Source organism: Diadema antillarum, unplaced genomic scaffold, assembly GCF_040938485.1.
Source record: "Diadema antillarum isolate AM-2024a unplaced genomic scaffold, OU_Dant_1.0 seq00000533_RagTag, whole genome shotgun sequence".
NCBI classification, from domain to species: Eukaryota; Metazoa; Echinodermata; class Echinoidea; order Diadematoida; family Diadematidae; genus Diadema; species Diadema antillarum.
This window is the reverse complement of record NW_027271484.1, coordinates 1,475,828-1,497,127: the sequence shown is the minus strand read 5'-3', so window position 1 is coordinate 1,497,127 and position 21,300 is coordinate 1,475,828. Positions and strand designations below refer to the sequence as shown.

The following is a 21,300-nucleotide window of genomic DNA, read 5'->3' as shown; positions in this document are numbered from 1 at the left end:
TATTGCATTCGGGTAAACTAACTAATATGAGTCACGGCCATGGCAAACCATGGTCATGTGTTTCAGCAGAGACGCACCGCTTTCTATAGAGATGCACTCATTTTTGTTTATGATACCTATAACATCATTTGCATATTAATCGCCTTTCAACCTTTTTTTTATCCTTCTATTAAATTTCACCTAAAGCAAAGACATAACTAGTCAAGTCCCTTTTCTCCCCAACATGTCAAAAGGAATCAAGGAAAACAAGTGAAGCTGCATCATGTGTGTATTCCATGGACAGAGGCCACATTACGTAAGCAATTTCACAAGTTCGTAACCATGGCAACTCTTCTTAGATGCCATGGTGATGCTATATTTGTTGACTAGTTGGCATATTAATAGCATTCTGAATTTGATCTTGCTCAAATCCAACTGAGCTATAACTTATCTTGACTGATCTCAAACATACTAGAATTTCAGAGGGTTAGATCATCCTTCTTTAACACAGAACTAAAATTTTATGAAAATCAACATCATTTCTTTTTTCCATAAAATTGAAAGTGGCTCATTCATGCTCATTCTTTGAGATCTGCTGTAATTCAATGACAAATGAAATAAGGCAAATGCCAAATGATGTCTCACCTGTATATAAATTTTATGGCAAATTGTGACTACAATGTTTTCCAATGTAAGTTGATTGATTGTTTGACCTCTGACCTTCCCTGACTTAACAATATTCAAACTTGACCAGCATCTTTATGTGATGTATCTGAGTTTTGTGGTCATAGCCCAAAGCTGTGGAAAGTCGATGAGAGCACAACATATGACGCGTAAATCAAGGAAAGTTTATTGACATTTTGACCTTTGACCTTCTCAGAATCCACCAATGTTTAAGCTTGACTGGCATCTTCAAGTTATGTATCTGTGGTATGAATTGGTGGTCATAGCTTAAATCTGTGGAAAGTTATTACGAGTTCTTCACAATACAGTGAGTACAGTGATTATACAGGCAAGTTCACTGAACATTTGACCTTTGATCTTGTTTGACTACACCCATATTTGAGCTTTTTGGCATTTTTAGGTTATATACCTGTGATGCAAGTTTAGTGGTCAGAGCTCAAAGCTGTGGAAAATACCAGAGAGTACACCAAATTGTTGACAACACCGACAACGATGATGCCCCCATTGCCAATGACGACGGGAAAGTGACACCTATGTCTCACACCTGCTACGTGGGCGAGACAATAAGCTAAATAAAATAGGCATTTTTATAAGCAACACAGGCCAGTGAAACAGGTAGTATTTGTAATACATTAAATCTCCATCTCACAACTACACAGTCATAACATCAATGTCGGCAGCATATCCTAGAAAAGCAAAGAGGCGTTAAGCTCTCTTCTTATGCTGAAAGCTCCATTCTCTTTCCTCTATAAAATTTGTGGGAATAAAAATAACCTGCTCCAATTTATGAAACTCCACGAACATCCCTGGGCATCACATCAGACAGATATACAGGAGAGAATTAGACAGGATGATTTTTTTTACTACTCACTTCTTAGCTGATTTAAAGCATTTCTGAAACCCTCGCCTGTAGAGCGATCAACTCAAGCCTGCAGTTATCAAAAAGCCCCTACCCTTGTCACATAAATCCCATGCGAAGCATCCATGGGCATTGGTGCACGGCAGCAAACCTCTCAGGGTATTACTGCAATTCACGGATAGCTGGTTAAAAATGATTGGAGAATTGTCACAATGGACATGATACATTATATCTGGGAAGAGAACCACTCGTCGTGTGCCAGGGCAATGACGTCCCCGCCTCTGCAGAGCATATTGTAGCAAATTTTTCATGTCGGTCTGTATACAATATTGTAGAAGATCATTCCGTTAATGGCCTGGGTAATGCAGCTTTCATCGCATTTTCAGGATGACTCGGGGGAGAAGGGGAGGGGTAAGATATCTTTGTCCTAATTAAACTACTGTCCCAATTACAAGACAGCAGAAATCTAATCATCCATACACTACAGGATTTTCTCAAGACATGGGCACGCACTTGAATATCAATCTCAAACTACATGCCTCTACGCACTGATCGAAGACGGGTTTTCATTTTAGTTTCGACACGATATTGTTTTTTATGATCTTGTAACAAGAATTGATATGCACAAATGCAACAGCTTATTTAGTTTTTAAAACAAATGACTATCTTGAGCCACTGTAAATAAAGTCTCTCAGCCATGTTATTCTGGCATTCATAGTTGTGTCATTGTATGCAGTAAGTTCCTTATGCATCATCTCTTCTGCCAGTCAGATGTGTGCTCAACATAGCCACATGTAAACTAGCAATGTGGCGGTGAACTTCATACTTTTTCATTATGTTTTTTTCCAGAAGTCTTGATGTGTAGATTATTTCACAAGTTGGCCACCACACGACAAGCCTTGCTCAGCTCAGACTTCAGAGGGAAGGCAATTATGTGATGATTGAGGTCAGGCCTAGCGGGTGATGAGGGGCTTTTTTAATACCTGTGGCTACACTCTGTTGGATATTACCTGAACTCTCCTTCTTTTAATAGCAAGTTGCATCTTATACAAAGTAATTATTTTGCGTAAAAGAGGTCCCATTTAATAGTTGTTTCATCCAATTTATGCAGTTAAAAAAAGACATGACTTGGAAATGTTGTTGTTTTCCCATTAAAATGATGCTCCCATATAGAAACCAAGGCCTGCTTATGTAGTGGCAGCTACATCCATAAAAGGCATATCCTCTTACATGTAATTTGGTTTGGCAAGAAACAAAATAGAAAGCCTGGGTGTGAAGACTAACATTAACAAGTACTGGGTGCTACAAACCACTTTACCTGCTTGCCCAGGCCTACTACAAAGCACTGTCTGACAATGGACACTTGCCTGTTTAATGTGCAGTGCCCTTGCCCAAGTGCCCAAGCAGGCATAGGGTTTTTCTAATGTCCTGGTAATATCAACAATCCTTCAACTTCAAAAGAAGAAGAGGTTCCGGCAGAGTATATGGAATGATCTACTACTGTATTGAAATTCCATGCATCATCATAGAGCTGAGGGAGGAGAGGCAGAGTCAGGGGCAGCACTGCAGGTGTACAGCTAGGGAGGGGCTTGGGGGATGACATGAACGAAGTGAGGATTCATGTTTGGAATGCTGGTTGCCAGTTACCACATCTACAACAATGGAGGCGGCTCAGTCTGCATCGATGCCTGCCTGGGTGTTGAAGTTGCCACATTTCTTCCTCCCAGGTTCTTTTGACGACACGCATCGCAAATGACAGAGACATTTGATGAGGTTAATTTATGGCGGTACTAGCATGATATGAAGCGAGGGGAAATGATCAGTATACCGCATTTTCGTGTGTGGCACATTTGATGGATGCGACTGGCACAGTTCTGTCATTCTGTTCATACCATCCATTCCCTCACTCCTGGGCCCCAGGTGCACGGCTCGAATAGAAGAAAAACACATCACCCCACATTCATTTCGGAAGGAATGAATAAGCAACGACGGATGGAAATGCAAGAATTTTGGTAGGCTTCCTCTTACCCTGGGCCACCTTGCTCTCCTCGTAGCTGCTCGTTGTCAGGGACCTCTCTCGGAGGGCCTGCAGCTCCCGGGAAATATTTGACAGTCTGTCCTCTTCTATGACCTCATCTGGCGTTGTGTCTGTCGACTGGAGAGTCAAACAAAAGAAGATACAAAGATGAATAGATATAGAACAAAGAGAGAGATAGAAGACAAAGACAGATAGGTAGAATGACAGAGACAGATAGATGGATAGATAGTGACAAGGGGGAAAAGTAGCGAATTGCATACTGCACTGTTTCAAAAACAAACATAGAGAAGTGCACTTACACACTTGTCACCAAGCACAAGCAGCGGCATGTATGTTTGATATTCATTTTGCATATTTATAAGCAAACCATTTTGATGCAGGAGCCATCTGTTTCTCTGAATTCTTTTAAAAGTAAGGGGCAACATAAGCTCATGGCACTCAAAATGACAATAGATTTCTTCGCTTCAATCCTATCTTAACCGCAGCAATGCTTTCAATTTGCATGCAACTTATCAACAAATGTTTTGACTCAATCATGCAACAACAACAAGTGTTTTGACAGCATCCCATGCAATATCTCCCCATCACAATGGAATGTGAAGGGTGGGAATGGTCCTTGTAATCTCATCGCAACCATTCTGGGCCTGTCAACATACCTGGAACATTTCATCAAGCTCCTCGATTACTTCGTCCGCCGTGACCACAGGCGTGTCCATGTCAACGACGTCGTGATGAGACCGGGAGGAGAGGTACATGGAATGGAGGTCGAGACACTGGGCTAGGTCCTCATCCTCTGGAAGGTCCAGGTCATCATTGTGGGGCTGCCCAGAATGGATTAAAAATAAATAAATAAAATCACCCAACCAATCAAAGGCAGATCTTTCAATCACAAATGTTGTGAAAAAGCTTCTCTTAGAACAAAAATACTGTGACCAAGGAGACTACATTGCACAATGAAGGCATTATTCAGGACATGGATTTAAAAAGTAGCATTTAATTTCATTGCAGTTTTGAATTTTTGAATTTTCACATGTATCATTTTCCTGCATCACTTTCAACTCTCTTTTTCATGACATCTGTTTATTAATCAACACACACCATTCTTTTTTCTTATTTTTTATTCCACAACTGGAAACTACAATACAATACATGTATGTGCTACACTTTGTGGGTGTGTACATCTATTTACCATGAACATGATTGTATAATACATATGCATCACAACATTATCAAGCTGATTCTTTACAATCTGTACTTAACTTTGTAAGTGTGTAGATCTATTCACCATAACATGATTGTACTGTATACGCTATAATTTTCGCATGCATAAATTTTCGCGAATTGCCGCTGTCACACATTTTCGCGAGTGGTTAAATTCGCGATTGGGGGACCAGATAAAACATGAAGTGGCAAAGAAAGTGTGAATTTTCAACTTACTAGCAAATAAGAATGAAACTAGTTATACACTGCATGAAAAAACTTACCAAACTCTGCGAACTAGTAAGTTAGAATTCAACATTTCTGAAGTGGTTAAGTCAATCGTGATAAATTTCTGACAAGTGGTCCCCTTGCGATAATAAATTGGCTCTCTACAGTATTCGTAAGTAGACGTGGACGTGCTATATGTAAGCTTAGCCAGTGAGTACGGTCTGTTCGGTAAGCCATGACATGGTATACTAGTACTGAAATGTTCGTATCATCAAGGCAAAGGATTCATTTTGGAAGGTAATATTTTCGCGTGTTGTTAATTTCGGGAATAGCTCCTGACTCGCGAAATTCGCGAAAATAAAACCCCCGCGAAATATATAGCCTATACAATACTATGTTATCAAGTTGATGCTTTACAATCTGTATTACACTTTGCAAGTGTGTACATCCATTCACCATGTACATGATTGTACAACATTATTAAGTTGATGCCTTGCAATCTGTATTACATTTTGTAAGTTGTACATCTATTCAACATGGAAACAAACATATAACACATTATCATGCTGATGTTCTTGATCGCATGCACTGCAACATTTCAACATCTTATGTAGATCAAAGGGGTGTCCCGTTTGCAATTTCATTAGTGCCCTGTGTCATAGTTTCCTTGCAGCACACACACCATTAAATTGTGTCAGACAGACAGATCCATCGCTCTCTGTATCAATTTACCCAGTGCTCTCCCCTGCCTCTATGCTGAGTAAATTGAATCAGGCGTAAAGGACTTTTCCCCCTCCATCTAGTTTGTCAAAGGCATGAAAGCTCATTGAAATGCAGACATCAACTCCACGGAGAAAGGCTAAATTTATCGGGAGCGGCCCGACAAACGTGGCATGCCGAAGTTACGATATACCCCCAACAATCATCCAATGGCTAGGACCTGTCAAAACATGGGACATAATGTGAACAAACATACAGGGGAATATTTAAGACTACTGCAGATTTCATGGCAACCACATCAATCACCTTTCCCTCCTTATTTTTCTTGCTCTGTACAGTAATATATCACACCTTTTGTACACTCCTACATCCTTAACCCTCTTCTGCTATGTTAACAATTCTTTCTCCCTCTTCTTGTCTCTGCCCACCTATTCGTCTGCCTGTCTCTGTCTCTTCCTCTGTCATTATTTTTTCTTTGCTCCTATCCATACTACCTACATTTCTTGCTGAAACCAGTTTGTCAACTCTTATTACGTTACTAAACTTTGTTGAGGAAAATTATTCCAAGATAACTTGTTCTGATTAGTCTCTCACAGTTTTTAATCTTGGACTTTCAAGATTACAGAAACTTTTGACTTGGAAGTCCTGAGAACTTATCTTTCATAAGCAAATCCTAGATTATTTGTATGGATGTTTTCTTTCATCCAATCAAGGTTTCATGCACCTATAATAAATGTTTACATAAAATCATTGACCTGACACATCCAGAATACATCATGTGTATAAACCTCCTCCTTATTGTAAGAGACATACAATGCTTTCTTCATGAACCCTTATTACATTGTTCAGAATTTTTGTAGTTATGACATTTAAAACTATGCATAAATCATTAATTATGTGTCATTTACCATTTGCTGGTCTTGCGTTCAAGAGCATTGAAAAAGGGGAATTATCAAAGCATGCCTCTCCATTGTACACTTTCTATTTCCAACATCAAAGATGCATTCAGTCATTCCAGGTCTGAGCTTTTCCACTCCTTCCAAGGTAAATTACCTTTCATTGTAGCTTTTAGAGGGCATTCAAAGCACTTAACATGATGTTGCATTGCTGTAAGATGCCGAGACAGCAAAAAATCTTTGAGCTTTTGATCCTTTCACATTTTTTTTGTCCTTCTTAGCTAAAGGCCTCTCCCAATTGAACTCCTCCATCTTGAACATTTCTCAGTTGAGGCAATGCAGCCACAAAGCGACTTATGTTTGTACAGGGCCAAAGACATACGGGGCGAACGATGGGCGGAAAGGCAGAGGACTACTTCAGGAGCTCATAACTCTCCCTTCGTCTCTCAAATAATTTGCAACGCATGCTGGAAAGGTGACACACGCTACATGAATAACTGATGTTGAAACAGCGTCGCTGCATTATCTACTCATCCTATGCAAAGACCTCATCTTTCCCTCGCAGAACATCAGATGTAAATTTGCTTGTTTTTCACCACTACAGTTGGCTCTTGAAGCACATAAAGGCATCTTATTATGGATGTAAGCACTTCTGCACACAAATTATCATTGACTGTGCATCTACAGAGTTAATGATGGCCATTAAACTTACATTCACAGTTTTGTCGTGGTGTGATATCTGGTTTAAAGCCATTACTACTGGGAAATCTATACACAGTACAATCTACAAATTTAAATGATGACATGCTTTGCGTCAGAGTGTTCTACATTATTGAAAGACTCCCACTGCATTTCCATGAATATGATGATCAATTACCAACATCTTTCTGACTAATACTTGCGCAACGTTGATCATGATATTCACAAATATCTTATCGATGGCTCTGGACCTCTATGTGAGTGCAGGGGCGCTAGCTAATCTACATTTTCATGACAACTCCTGATTTTTAGGTCTATGCTCATATCTTTCTGAAAGCTAGCACACATGTAAGTGTCCAGTACACTGTACAACCAGCAGTTTATGAGCCAATAAAAAAGATACCACTACATAAAAAGTGCTCTGTAACTTCAAATACGCCATATAGAAATGTATGATGAAAAAAAAAATTGCAATGCATAGAGAGAGCTCATATGACTGTTAGATTGAGCTATCTTCTCAAACTTTGCTGATGTGTTATACTAAAACTGCTACATGTATTCGCTCAATCCACATTTATATTAGGGTTTCATTCCCCTTTAATACACGTATGGGTCAAGAGGAACATTAGTGGGCATTATGTGTCTTGTCCGGTGGCGTAAAGGCCGGACAAGATTTCAAACCAAAGATCTCTTGCTGAAGGGACAAAAGTTTATCCACTAAACCATAGTGTTCTCAGCATTTGAACTTCTGAAGATCATTGCAACGTTCTGCTGAAATGATGCTGCAGTCTGCATTCTTCTTCCGGCCTTCATTCTAATCATACCCAACCGTCTCTGGGTGCTCGTACATGTGAAAATGGGACCTTTGATGACGTCAGTATGGGATGCACAGCGAGTTAAGACTGTACTGAGTGCCTTGCAAGAACTGTATAATTACATGACAGGTGTGCGCGATGAAAGTGAGAGCAACTAACGACACCCGTAGCTCATCACCAACACTGCGCGATCGACTCTTTTCGCTTCCTTAATGATCTGTCGCAGAGATGGAGCGGAATGTCACTCGCATTCCGAGTAAGCCACCTGGCAAAGTTCAAATTCATGATCTACGCAGAACACTTCATCTATTTATGGCCTTCTAAACTGGTCATGTTTGAATAGAATTACATTGCAATTCCTCAGATGTATATATAATTATGACAGTGCTCTCTAAATTTTGAGTTTCATTTCCTTGAGTTTTAACCCATCTTTTATGTCTCTAGAAAAAAAAAGAACTATTGTTCTCATACATGAATAGCATCACAGCCATGAATTTTATTATTGGAAAATTGAGCAAAGAAAATGGGATTCCATCAATTGCCATGAATTTTAACTAAGTGTACCAATACCCTGAGAGTTATGTTTACAATATTTGCAGAATATACTTGAGATGTATGCCCTCTTCAAAATATTCGAATTTTTTTTGTCACTCTGATTTGTATCTATTTGGATTCAACTTCTGTAAATTTTAAAGAGTATACAAAAATAAAGAACGACTTGAAACAGACTAGTCTATCACTTGATTCTTTCAATCGAACAATCGCAGTATCGATATTTTTTTTCTTTCAAATATGTCTTGAACAATAGTGATAGATGCACACGCGCATGTACTTTCATCGATACCTCGCTCAACGATTGACATGGAACCTTGATATTATTCATAAAAACATTAAAAACAATAAAATGGCAAGTGCCCTACAGCCGAATGGGATCCATTTCTTGTGTAGACAGCACAATGTACCAATGTAAATACACACAATCTGTTATGTGAAAACAACACACAATCTGTTGAATGTGAAAACAACACAGAAACTTGAACTCTAATGTCTCTCGTTTTCAGTTACCACAAAAGTGGGGTTTTTTTTCTCCTTTTTCTAAGCTTTTCCAATCCCTCCACTCCACTCCACTTCACATGGGAAATAAAATCTTTTGTTTCTTCCTTGTATAGTTGAATGTTTGTATTGCGACATTGGAGGAGGAGAGAGAGGAGCGGATCTAGAGAGAGATGTAAAGCAGACAGGCAGAGAGCAGACCAGTAGAGGAATTTCTTAATTTATCAGGTTTGCCATCAAGAGCACCAGCTCCAGACACCACGGCGCCGTCTGAAAACCAGAGCCCGAGACTGAAAACATACACAGTCCTCAAAACATGGTTTTGCATTTCAACTGTTTGCTGATTAAAACAGATGACATTTTGACGGAGGCACGAACACACAGTGAGAGAGTGGTAGTGCCTCCAGGCTTTGGGGAGAAAAAGGGGGGGGGGGTGGGGGACACAGCAAATGCTTTACAGATGACATAATGGTAAAAAACATGTTCTGCGGGTCTTTACTCAAGATGCCCTCTGAATTACGAAACATTTTCCAATAATGCACTGTAGCAGAGATTGTACAAATGCATTCAAGGCAGAAAACAAATTCATACAGCCCATACCTACATACATGTATATATGTACTATGGATCTTCACACCATTTGGCAAACAAGAAACTATTCGTGAACTCTTAACTTCCCCATGGTGTACACTTAATATTCTATGTTCAATAGTCTACAATGTAAATACCTCTTAAAATTTAATGTCTTTAAGTACTGAAAACCAAAAAGTGGTAAAGTTTACTCTTGGATTTCATGAAAATGCTCATTTTCATTACAACTCAGTCATGCTTTGCAGAGTTAGTGATGAGAAATCAGTACATGTATTTATGATAAGCATTACACCATGTTTGATATAACCTTAAAGGCATTATTTACCATTTGCAGATGAAACAAAAACCCAGCTTTAGTGCTTCAAAATAGTTCTAGAATTTGAGTTAGGGATAGAAACAATCAATGTAAAAATTTTAATCAAGATTATCAATGTTAAGTATTGTTAAACATACAAAATGTGAACAATAATTATAATAAAATTGTGTCTAGAACAAACCATCTACAGTTACGGTTTAATAAGAAAAACAGAGATATATCTCCTTATATTTTAGGTTTAATTGCAAAATTTTAATATTGCAGGATGTTTTGTGATACAACTAACCTACACATATGGATCTAATGTGATAACTCAACATTTTTAAAACACTGCTCCCAATGGTAAACTGTACCTTTAATGCACTGTGTAGTATGCATCTAGAATCCTTTCTAAAATAGGTATAAAAAAAGCAACAATATAAAATATTCAATTAAGTTTGAGCAAGGTAGCAATCCTAATCAGATATGAATCAAGTTAGCAAATTATTCAACAATTCTTTGTGTGCTATGTGGAATATCTGTTTAAAAAAAAAATTAAATGAAAAAAAAAATTAGAATATCTGTCTTTTACACGAAAAATACAGGATTACATGACCCAATGAATGATTCAATGAATGTTCTGGCTATAATTTCTACATTTGTGATAATATACTCTATATACCATAATATATTTCATGTGTATGATATCTATCAAATTAGGACTCATTTATACAATTGCGCATGTGGTTACATTTGTGATTGAGAACCACAGTAGCAGAATGGTAAATAAATATGATTTTCAAGAGAAAAAGTAGAGATTTCCTAGTTTGGAAACAGTATGATAAGTTTGAATGCTAAATCAGATAAATACCATTTTCACATTTTTAAAGTAAGGTTATCATCAAATACAAGAAAAAAATATTTTTTTTTTACGTGATACTGCACTAATTACATGACAAGAAGTGACTTTTAAAAAATACAAACAAATCACACATATTTTAATAAATCTCTTTGTTTTTCAGCTGATTAAATGGTAAATATCTCAATTGACAAAAAATGGATGTGTATCTGTTTTTGCATTTTAACTCTTCATATGTGTTATGGAAGAGATTACTCTATGATACATTTTTTAATTCATACAGTTCCCTGAAATAACACTGTAAGATATAATACATATTATACAGGTATTTGATGCATGCTTCATACACTCTACAGGATAAGGAAAATTGTGGCACAGTGATAGCTTCTTAATGAGACATCCAGTTACAGAAGGTTGAGCCCTCTTTGATAATACTCCTGAGATACTGTACCTATCAGGCCCTGCACCGAAACAGCTTTTGGATTGATAAGTCTTTTGAAGCATTAGTCAGATAAAGGGTACTGCGTGTGTGCCTGCTAGCTCGCACTGATACATGTGTTCATGCATCACATAATATACTACCTCTATATTTACACATGGAAGCGTGCCTACATTACATGTAGGGCGCAAGAGCATCGCTGCAATGTGTACTGGCTTGTGTATGGCAGAGGCCTTACATATTTAATTGATCATTTCAGCATCCTTGCAGGCAGTTGTTTGACAACACTGTTATCTTTACAGATGGATTATTGCATACAAACGTGTTGTGATTTTTGTTTTTTCTTTTTGAATCGTGGTTCAAAGGGATAAGGTTTTTGACTGTCACACAGGAGATCCTGGGATTAAATCCTGCTTGGCATTTACGTTTGTACATCTGTGGATAATCCCAGGATGAGACGTTTTACCCACGCCGTTCCTCTTGACCTTAGTGTACAAATGAGCATCTAGCAATGCTGGTGAAATGGCAAACTCAGGGCCTAGTGGGAGAACACTGAAGATGCTCCCATGTTCAAATTGATACAAGATAGCATTAGTATGTATTATACAACACCTACGTGTATTTAGAATGTAGCTATCCGATTGGTCGATTGCCCATCACGTGACATGTAGTGAAGAGTTCCATTGCATGCTCTGGCTGTCAGTAGTGCAATTTTGTTTGACCAAAATGTTCCATTGCACGCGCTCTGATGTCACAATAAACAAACATGTGCCGCGCGCACTCAACAATTACAAGCGCGCTTACAAGCGCATACTTTTGTCACTCATTTTTGTAAACAACTTTGTTTCGCATACGTACATGTACATACACGGTGACTGCGACTGTGAGGCTACTCATTCATCTTTCACGGAAAATGGTTGCCATTTCTGTGCTAAATTCAAGAATCTGTGAGTACCAAATCTGTGGACGTTCGAGGTGTTGTATAAAACAAATAGTGTATGGTCTTACTCGTGCAATGGAACCAGATTTCGCACTCGGTGAAAGATGAGGTGCACTATTCAACTCGGCTTCGCCTCGTTGAATGGAGCACCTCTACCTTTCACCTTGTGCGAAATCTTGTACCATTGCACTCGTGACCATTCACTATTTGTATACAATGTGTGGTATTGCTAGCATTACATTCATCAAATGAAGAATAAGCAGTAGTATATTGGCAGTAGTCATTGCAATTGTCTAGTATAAGAAGGAGTAGTAGCAGTAGTAGTAGTAGCAGTGGTAGTCGTAGTAGTCGTAGTAGACGTAGTAGTAGTAGTAATAGTCTAGTAGTAGTAGTAGTAGTAGTCGTCGTCGTAGTAGTAGTAGTGGTAGTAGTCGTCGTCGTCGTCGTCTTATTAGTAGTAGTCGTAGCAGTCACAGTAGTAGTAGTTGTAGTCGTAGTAGCCGTAGTAGAAGTAGCAGTCGTAGTAGTCGTAGTAGTAGCAGTAGTAGTCGTAGCAGTCACAGTAGTAGTAGTAGTAGTCGCAGTAGTAGTAGTCGTAGTACAGTAGTAGTAGCAGTAGTAGTAGTAGTAGTAGTAGTGGTAGTAGTAGTAGTAGCAGTAGTATAGTAGAAGGGGTGGTAGTAGTAGTAGTAGCAGTAGTCGTAGTAGTTGTAGTAGTAGTAGTCGTAGTAGTAGTCGTAGTAGTAGTAGTCATAGTAGCAGTAGTCGTAGTAGTAGTTGTCGTCGTAGTAGTAGCAGTCGTAGTAGTCGTAGTAGGTTAGTAGTAGTCGTAGTAGGTTAGTAGTAGTCGTCGTAGTCATTGTCGTAGTAGTAGTAGTAGTAATCGTAGTAGTAGTAGTAGTCGTAGTCGTCGTCGTCGTAGTAGTAGTTGTAGTTGTAGTAGTAGTAGTCGTAGTAGTTGTAGTAGTAGTAGTCGTAGTAGTAGTCGTAGTAGTAGTAGTCATAGTAGCAGTAGTCGTAGTAGTAGTTGTCGTCGTAGTAGTAGCAGTCGTAGTAGTCGTAGTAGGTTAGTAGTAGTCGTAGTAGGTTAGTAGTAGTCGTCGTAGTCATTGTCGTAGTAGTAGTAGTAGTAATCGTAGTAGTAGTAGTAGTCGTAGTCGTCGTCGTCGTAGTAGTAGTTGTAGTTGTAGTAGTAGTAGTAGTGGTGGTGGTAGTAGTAGTAGTAGCAGTAGTACAGTAATGGTGGTGGTGGTGGTAGTAGTAGTAGTAGTAGTAGTAGTAGTAGCAGTAGTAGTAGTCGTAGTTGTAGTAGTAATAGTATTATTAGTAGAAGTTGGTAGTAAAAAGTAGTATGCTGCATGTAAAAACACAACATCTCTTTAGCAACTGTCTTTACTGGATCTTACCCTCTTTTCAACAAGTCGCAGGGTAGGCATGTGCTTCCGTCTCGTGTGTGAGTTCTGCCAGTCTAGTGGCATGACTTGGCCAAGCTGGTCTGTAACCTGCTTCCATAACCTGTGGGGACATAGGGAGAAAGATGAATATACAGTGCTTCATTGTAGACTACCTTGAGATCGGTGATTACATCAAAATACGGTAAAGCTCTGCATATGAATATCAGCATTTATCAACACACCAATGCCACTGATCACTGATTTTTGCTTTAATACTGATTTCTCACCAACTCCCTGAACTCCCTGGCAATTGTGAGAAATTATCAATTACAAATCTCCCCCAATAAAATTGAAAACAGATATATAAAATGAATAATAAATAATTAATTAATTAATTAATAATATGTATACAAATGAATAAATAGATGATATATACGTAAATAAATAAATGAATAAATACATGTTACTTTGGTACAAATCTATACTACCAGTTAACAACTCGGGGCAAACTAGATAAGAAAAGAGAAAATGATATGTCATTTCTATATAATAATGGATAATATCACACTTGAAGTGACAAGAGGTATACATGAACATCCTACTTCATGAACATATATGAAACATGTTATGAAACATTTTTCAACATATATGATGAAACATGTTTGACACTACACAATAATGGTATGCTTTAATGATGATACAGAGTTTTATAAGAAAAACACAAACAAGCAATATTGCCACATGTATGACCAACAAACTAGTCATGGCTTGACATATATGGGTCAGTTCAGACCTAGACCTACATGAAACGCTTCATCGTAAAGATGGAACTTAACAAGAACTGAGATAAAATGCATTTTCAATTCGTGCCTACTTAAACCATGTCAGAATAACTACTCCACTAGTCAAAGGAGGTTTATTGAGTAATTAAAGTTCAACAACCCTATATCCTTTCAACAACAACAACAAAATCCAAAAGTGCAGGCTATACACCTGAAGTTAGTTACAAAGAAAATAAGAACATACTTTAATGTGCAGCTCTAAAATTGTCAAAAGCTAGGATGAAATGAGATACACTTCAACGGGCATCATGGACAACCATGATCGCCACACGTCACTCTGTATTTCGTTCCTGCTCAACCTTTGCTGCATTATGCATTCCCTTCATCTAGTGACGCCAATGGGGGCCATTTATCAGGCCTGCGTGAATTACTGATGTGCTCTGGAAAGCAGCACTGCACCATCTCCAAGAACAGGATTTCTTTCTCTTTTTTTTTTATCTAGCTGAAAAAAATATACCAAGATGGATATTTCAGAAGGTCACGTGACAGAGACTCTACATCGAAAGGAATATCTCAAAGGGATGTACCAGGATATATAACTAAACAGAAGTATATCTACACAGATATATATATATCAGGATAGCAATACTAAAATGGGATTTTACAAATGGACATTTCCAAAGATATACCATAAAGGGGGCATATCTAATGACAAGTATTATGGGTAAAGATCAAAAGGTCAGGAAGGAAATATTTGGATCGTGACCAAGCTTAGCCGGTCTATCACCTCCGTACACATGCCTGACATTTCAAAGAGAGGCAGAGCCATATATCTGCAGTCTAGGAGGTAAATTCGCTTTTCCAGGAGAAAAGTTTAAAGCTACCATAGAATAATACCAGATGGAAAGAGAAGATGAACTTGTACCACTCCTAATCACTTGGCGGTTTTGTATTGTTTAGCAACTTTTTTTTTCTCTCCTTCTCTTCACATTTCATTACATCAACATCTAAGTGTAATTGGAGCCATAAAAGTGTATTTGTAAGCACTGCTTCTTGTGGGGTTTCTACAATTAAGGTCTATTCTCAATTCTTTGTGCCAATTACTTTGCTTATAAATACAGTGTGTACTTTTGTGTGTCTTTTTATTGTGCTCCTGAAATGATGGTGAATGAATTGCTTGAAATTGAATTGAATACAAGCAGGGTTTTTTTACTCCCTCTAGCTCTTTGTCTTTTCTCTCTCTCTATCTTTTTTTTTCCTTTTATCATTATTTTCTCCTAACCCCAATCTACATCTAGACCGATTCTGACCTGGCAGAAAATCCGCCGTAACTGCGATGTCCCAAATGCGCAAGTATGCTGAATACAAGATATATATTGCTGTGGGTGCGAGCCAGTTGGAATATGTGTATATCATGCGTTTGCATCACATGTGTGTTCATGGGACAACGCAGTAATGGCCAACATTGCTGCCAGGTTGGATTGGTCTGTATGCAAAATAACAAACAATGGACCGATAAGTTGTACTGCCAATACAAAGAAATGCTCATAAGATATTTCTGTCATACCAGAATTGTTACATATATGCAATCATATAATATGTAATTCTGTTTTTCACTATGGGGTATTTGGTGTCAAAATAAGTGATTATGTGAGATAAAACAAGAAAAACACAAAAGCTATGAGCATAACTGAAATATGATAATAACCAATATTTATATCGCACTTTCACTATACAGACTCAAAGTGCTTTAATAATTGTAACAAAATACAAGAAATCAACAATACTTACAAAACAAGACAAAACAGAGAAAGGACAAAGCAAAACAAATAAACAATGACTTTAAACTTGTCAGATCACTAGCAGCGTAATTAACATGCATGAGACAGAGAAAAGTTGAAAAAAGAGGAGAGAGTTTGCGAGGGAGCGTAGCGACCGAGCGGGGGGAGGGTGTGGGAGGGGGGTTTCCCCCCTCCCACGGTGTAGACTTTTTGAAATTCAAGGTATGAAAAAACTCATTTTAATGCATTTTACGACTGAAATTTACTATTGTTATGAGGTACATTTTACAGAGAAACATTGTGATAATTGAACTCATGAATGACACTTGCAAAATCTAAAGGAAGGAAAAGTATGCTTAACTGTTATACCTAGGACCTACTCAAATGTGAGGCCATAATAAATCACAGTAATGTACACCCAGGTGACGTCTTGCTGGATTCAGTTCATACGGGTGCAAAAAAAAAAAATTAAAATAAATCACAGCTTAGCATTGCCATTGTTGGCTGTCTTTACCTTAGTCCATTAACAGTTTACAGTGCACAGACCAGGCAAAGTTCTAGTATTGCTGATCTTGGTCCATGTAGTCTAGTAGAGAATCATGTATGATATAAGACAGCTGAAAATAAATCATACATGCAGCTCAGCATTGTTGACCGTCTCTACGTCCATGCAACAGCTAACTTTGACCGAAAGATCGGTCTGTATCTGTCCGTCTGGGAATGTTCCGCGGAGACTGCGTCTGGCTTCACAGATTCCCTCCGTAGGACAGAGTTAATGGCAAAATATAAGAGAGTCCTCCGGACAGACGGATCTTTCTGTCTACAGCTAACTTAGACTGCTTATAGTACCTTACAGGAGGTACAAAAATTTGTAGACCCGGTTAAGTCCATAAACAGCTAATGTAGACCAAGCAAATGAAGTATTGTTGGATGAAGTCCAGAATGTAAAGCGAATCCTTGCGGCGGATGATGTATCACAAGTTCCAGGTGCCGAGGAAGTCAATTGAATCGCTGGCCTAACGTGGTTAGAAGACGAAACTGGTTCTGGGAGATCAACTTCATATTCCAACCACTGCCACTTGAACTTACTGTATTGGAGACATCTGTGTCAATATCCGCTACACGAGGGTCATCCTTATTGAAGGTCTTCATTTTCTCGTTGAAGAAAGAAATATTCTCACCGATCCACAAAATCACGATGAAAAAATGTAGGTCACGCCAACGTAATCAGCGGGATACAAAAGCAGCACATCGCGTAGACAGAAAGATCTGTCTGTCCGGAGGACTCTTTTATATTTGCCGTAAGTTATAACGCTGTCCTCCGTATACAGAGGAGATCCGTGAAGCCAGACGCAGGCTCCGCGGAACATTCCCCGCGACGGACAGATACAGACCGATCTGTCGGTCAACGCATCGCGCTGAATGCTGCGGCAGCAGCGCATGCATGCCGAAGCTCCTTGATAGTAATGATACACGTAATAGGCAGTTACAGCCTCACACACGTGTGCATCATATCACACCACACTGCAAGCTACAGTATAGTACCGTGGCTACAAGTTGATCGACACGCACGTTTTACATCCATTTCACGCATGAAACATGCAACATCGCACAGCTGCCCGCTGACAAATGCACTCATCACCATTCACACACGGCGAGATATGGTGGCTGCCCAAAAAAAAAAAAGAAAGAAAGAAAAAGAGGAAAATCATGGAAATTTTCCCCGACTGTGTATTTTCTCCCCAGAATTTCAAAATCCTCGGTAATCCGCGGATCCGCGGAGAAATCTCATGCTCGAATTAAGTAAGATGTCTTAAGAGGTCTTACTTTTGGAACAAATAGGTTTTTAACCGTCTTTTAAATTGATCTGTGTTAACTGCTGATTGGATATTTGTGGGGAGACTGTTCCAGGATTGTGGTTATTATATTAAATACACTTGTGGTATACACAATGCAAGTGTATAAACTACTTCAATTCACAGAAAATATGACCATGAAGAATGGCGCAGAATTGAAAAAAAAAAAAAAAAAAGTTCTGCCACTTCATGAGACTAGGAGTATGGATGGTTCAACTCTAAAATGAAAGGTAATTACATATAGTTGGCATCTTCTGAGATTCCATACAGGACATGGTAATTATATGCACCTTGAGCTGTGAGTTCAACAAAAAATGAAGATACCAGCTCCATTTACAACTTTAAACTGCAGATTAACACTTCACAATTATTGATATCATTAAAGAACCCTGGTGGGGTTCACACACAATGCATACAAACTGGCTTCTGTTAAACTTTTCATAATTTTAAAAAGGACACAGCAATACAGCATATATACCAAGTACTCATTTTTTTTCTTCTAGTTCTTTATTTTTTTTTTATAAATCCCAAGAGGTTCCAAAGTGTTCTAATTGCTATTTCACTCAAAACCACAAGAAGCAATTTAAACATCTTCAACAATGCCGGCAGGTGGTGGCATGTGTTTGCTCATGCAAGGAGGTCTTTGAGTAGAATCTTGCCGATCATCTCAAACAAAACATACTTGAGGACCCAGGGTAAAAATGCACTTAGAGCCTACCGGTATCTTTCTCACATTTTTGGACCCCCTGCACTCCCACTCTCCCCCGCTCGCCCCAGGTGTATAGTCTGTACAGGAAGGACACACACATTTCCCACAGATCTCTGGCCTCAGAGTACAGAGATTGATTCAGAAGGTGGCCGAGGTAAATGTCACAAAGTCTTGTCGCATGGAAAGCGCTGAAATCTACACGGAGGGCTGCCATACATGGTGCCTCACATTTCAGATAATTCCATCACGCAATCCCACCATTACCGCTTGTTCTACTTTGCACTTTTACCCGGACAGACCCCATCTCAAGACAAAAAAACAAAAACAAAGTACAGACACCTCAAACAAATGTCAGAGTTTACAAGAAATGGGGACCACTTCAAAGCAGTGCATCAAAGAGAACCATTTATTTCACTGTCATATCACATTCCAATTTAATCCCAAGAGGAAATGTCTGTGAGTAGGATTAATTCCCCATCACCATAGCGACAAACAGCAGTCTGGATATCACCCCAAATCACGGACACAAGTGGGATTCTATACAACATTAGCACGGGGGAACAATGGCAGGATTAGACACAGACAGGCATGTAAAAGGAATCATGGCAAAAGCTTTGTCATTTGCAGGACAGATGAGTTCTAGTATCATGTTTTTCTATCTATCTACCTTTCTATCCATCTATCTTTCTATAGAGCTATCTATCCTATCTTTCTATCTATCTGTCTATAATCTAAAATGCTTACTGTGGACTGAAACTTACAGAGTATTTTCACAGCAATCACAGGCAAGTATAATATGCTGAAGCCAAAATGACAGAATTTGAATGGCCTATGTCCAAGTTACTGTGCTTTGTAATAATCTGATTGTTGTGCTGGATATATGGGATTAATGTGAGCCCAGGAAGAAAAACTGTCATCTCACAGAAAACCCCTGTACTCTAGCCTTCATTCCCAAAAATTAATACTGAGTTTGAATCGAGAGTTTGTTTCCCCCTGAATAAAGCGATTTTGAAATAAAGCAGCTTGAAATGAGACTATACGGACACCGAGGAGTTGAAAGTCAAGGATGCAAGCGGAGTGTGTAATGCAATAGACATCACCCTCACGTTGTTCCATGCAATTTGGCCTGGAATCAATTACAACCCCGTAACGCTTGCAGAGCACATTACCAGCCGAATTATATTTACAGATGTGGTGAGGATGCTTTACACTTTGGTGATCAATGACACGCCGTGCAGGCAAACTGTATTACACATTATGTGTCCACTTCTGCGCTCTCTGCATGCTGAATACAACAGCAGGTACATGTAATACAACACAGGCAGCCTCTTCTGCAAGAAGTTCCGTCAGTGAATGTTTGCCTTTGATGTTTCTCATCAATAATGGTGAGACAGGACACTTCTAAGCAAGGTGGTTATTGAAGAAAAATATGTTCACACAAAAAATGTACTCTGAGGGGGGAGGGGGTAGATGTACTGTGTATCAACACAAGCACAAGATTGGCAACAATTTCAATGAAATCGAAAAATATAACTTATGTTGTACGGGAACCACCCGAATATTGATGCATCACCTCAAATAGGAAAAAAAAAGGAGTAATGTTATTCATGTGACAACAGCATTGTTTTTTAACATGATCAAAAATAAATACTCTTTACTTTTATAGGGGTGAGTCTACAGCTCTCATTTCAAGAGTCATGTTACTACACAATTTGGGCAATATGAAGATACATGTACTGAAATTTTAAAAAAAAAGACAGAATAAACAGGAATATCAATAGGAATACCTTGCTAGCTAACTTGTTCTAGGTACGTTTTCAAAACAGTCAACAATCGTTACTGACCAGCATTACGTATATACTTCCAACATCAACCCCTTTGGAGGGTAGTACTTGTACAAAAGACTGAAAGTTGTTCAAACTGAAGTTCAATGTAGTTTCTGACAGTACATTTACTTGCAATTACTTCCTGAGGCAGATGTTATGATCCATGACATTTGTGCACAGGTAGGTCTGGATGTTTAGCTACTACAATGTATGGTAGTTGAAGGGTTAAATGCGCGCTGTATCTGATACAAGTATATTGCCTATTCACTGCATCAGCATGACACATGTTGAGCCTGAAAGCCCCCAGCTCACCACGTTTAATTACATTAGAGCCAGGCAAAAGCTCACTCTTCCATGCATTAAGTAATAGCTGACTCATCCAAGCACTGTGGAGCACACACGCTTGAGCTTTGCATTATCTAGTCTAGATATGGAGCAAGTCAACATCACAGTGGTTGGCGTATTGGGAAATTAACACACACACACACACACACACACACACACACACACACACACACACACACACACACACACACACACACATACACACACACAAAGACGAGCTCACACTTTTAGACTGGAAGGTAAACGGAGCCAGTTCATTTTACATCATCCATTTCATGTTTTCATTACTCTTCATTGCATCTAGATGCCTTC

General features: G+C 38.8%; 1 protein-coding gene across 1 annotated transcript in view; it reads right to left on the bottom strand.

Moving 5' to 3' along the window:
- Positions 1–21,300, bottom strand: part of LOC139734590 (fasciculation and elongation protein zeta-2-like) — a 79,568-nt gene that overhangs the window by 38,125 nt on the left and 20,143 nt on the right. The window contains exons 2-4 of the mRNA XM_071645375.1: positions 13,702–13,810; positions 4,217–4,381; positions 3,551–3,677 (exon numbers count right to left, since the gene is read on the bottom strand). Coding sequence (XP_071501476.1) covers positions 3,551–3,677; positions 4,217–4,381; positions 13,702–13,810 — 401 coding nt within the window. The remainder of the gene's footprint in view (positions 1–3,550; positions 3,678–4,216; positions 4,382–13,701; positions 13,811–21,300) is intronic.